This window comes from Penaeus monodon, chromosome 15, assembly GCF_015228065.2.
Source record: "Penaeus monodon isolate SGIC_2016 chromosome 15, NSTDA_Pmon_1, whole genome shotgun sequence".
In the NCBI taxonomy this organism is placed as follows: Eukaryota; Metazoa; Arthropoda; class Malacostraca; order Decapoda; family Penaeidae; genus Penaeus; species Penaeus monodon.
Window position 1 is genome coordinate 5,171,494 of NC_051400.1, and position 408 is coordinate 5,171,901.

Sequence of the window (408 nt, forward strand, 5' to 3'; positions counted from 1 at the left end):
CGGGTATTCTTACCTCATGTCCTCCTTTAGGGTGGAGCGAGACCCTCTTGGGGCGGCTAAGGTTACGAGGTCTTCTAGAAGCTATCAGGCTCAAGGGGAAGGAGGTCCCTCGCGAGAACAAGTGGATGACCTACCTGGAGGAGGACGAAGTGACTTCCCTTCGTCACCGCCTCATCACCAACGTCAAGCGAAACCTCCACGTCTGCCTGGTCTCGCACAGCCGCCACGTGAGTGTGTAGACGAACTGGAGGGTTGTTATGGTGTAAGATAGGGGATACAAAATGACTTGGTTGTGTTATTGGTTATGCCCTTATTATATGGTCCCACTTAATGTTAATTTCTATTACCGTTTCTGTTATTAGTGTTGTTATGATTGGTATGAAATACAACGCTAGAAAAAAGGTACTT

The 408-nt window shown here is 47.8% G+C and overlaps 1 protein-coding gene across 1 annotated transcript in view; it reads left to right on the top strand.

Moving 5' to 3' along the window:
* The window catches only part of LOC119582193, a 13,488-nt gene that overhangs the window by 10,795 nt on the left and 2,285 nt on the right, over window positions 1–408 (top strand). The window contains exon 15 of the mRNA XM_037930427.1: window positions 31–227. Coding sequence (XP_037786355.1) covers window positions 31–227 — 197 coding nt within the window. The remainder of the gene's footprint in view (window positions 1–30; window positions 228–408) is intronic.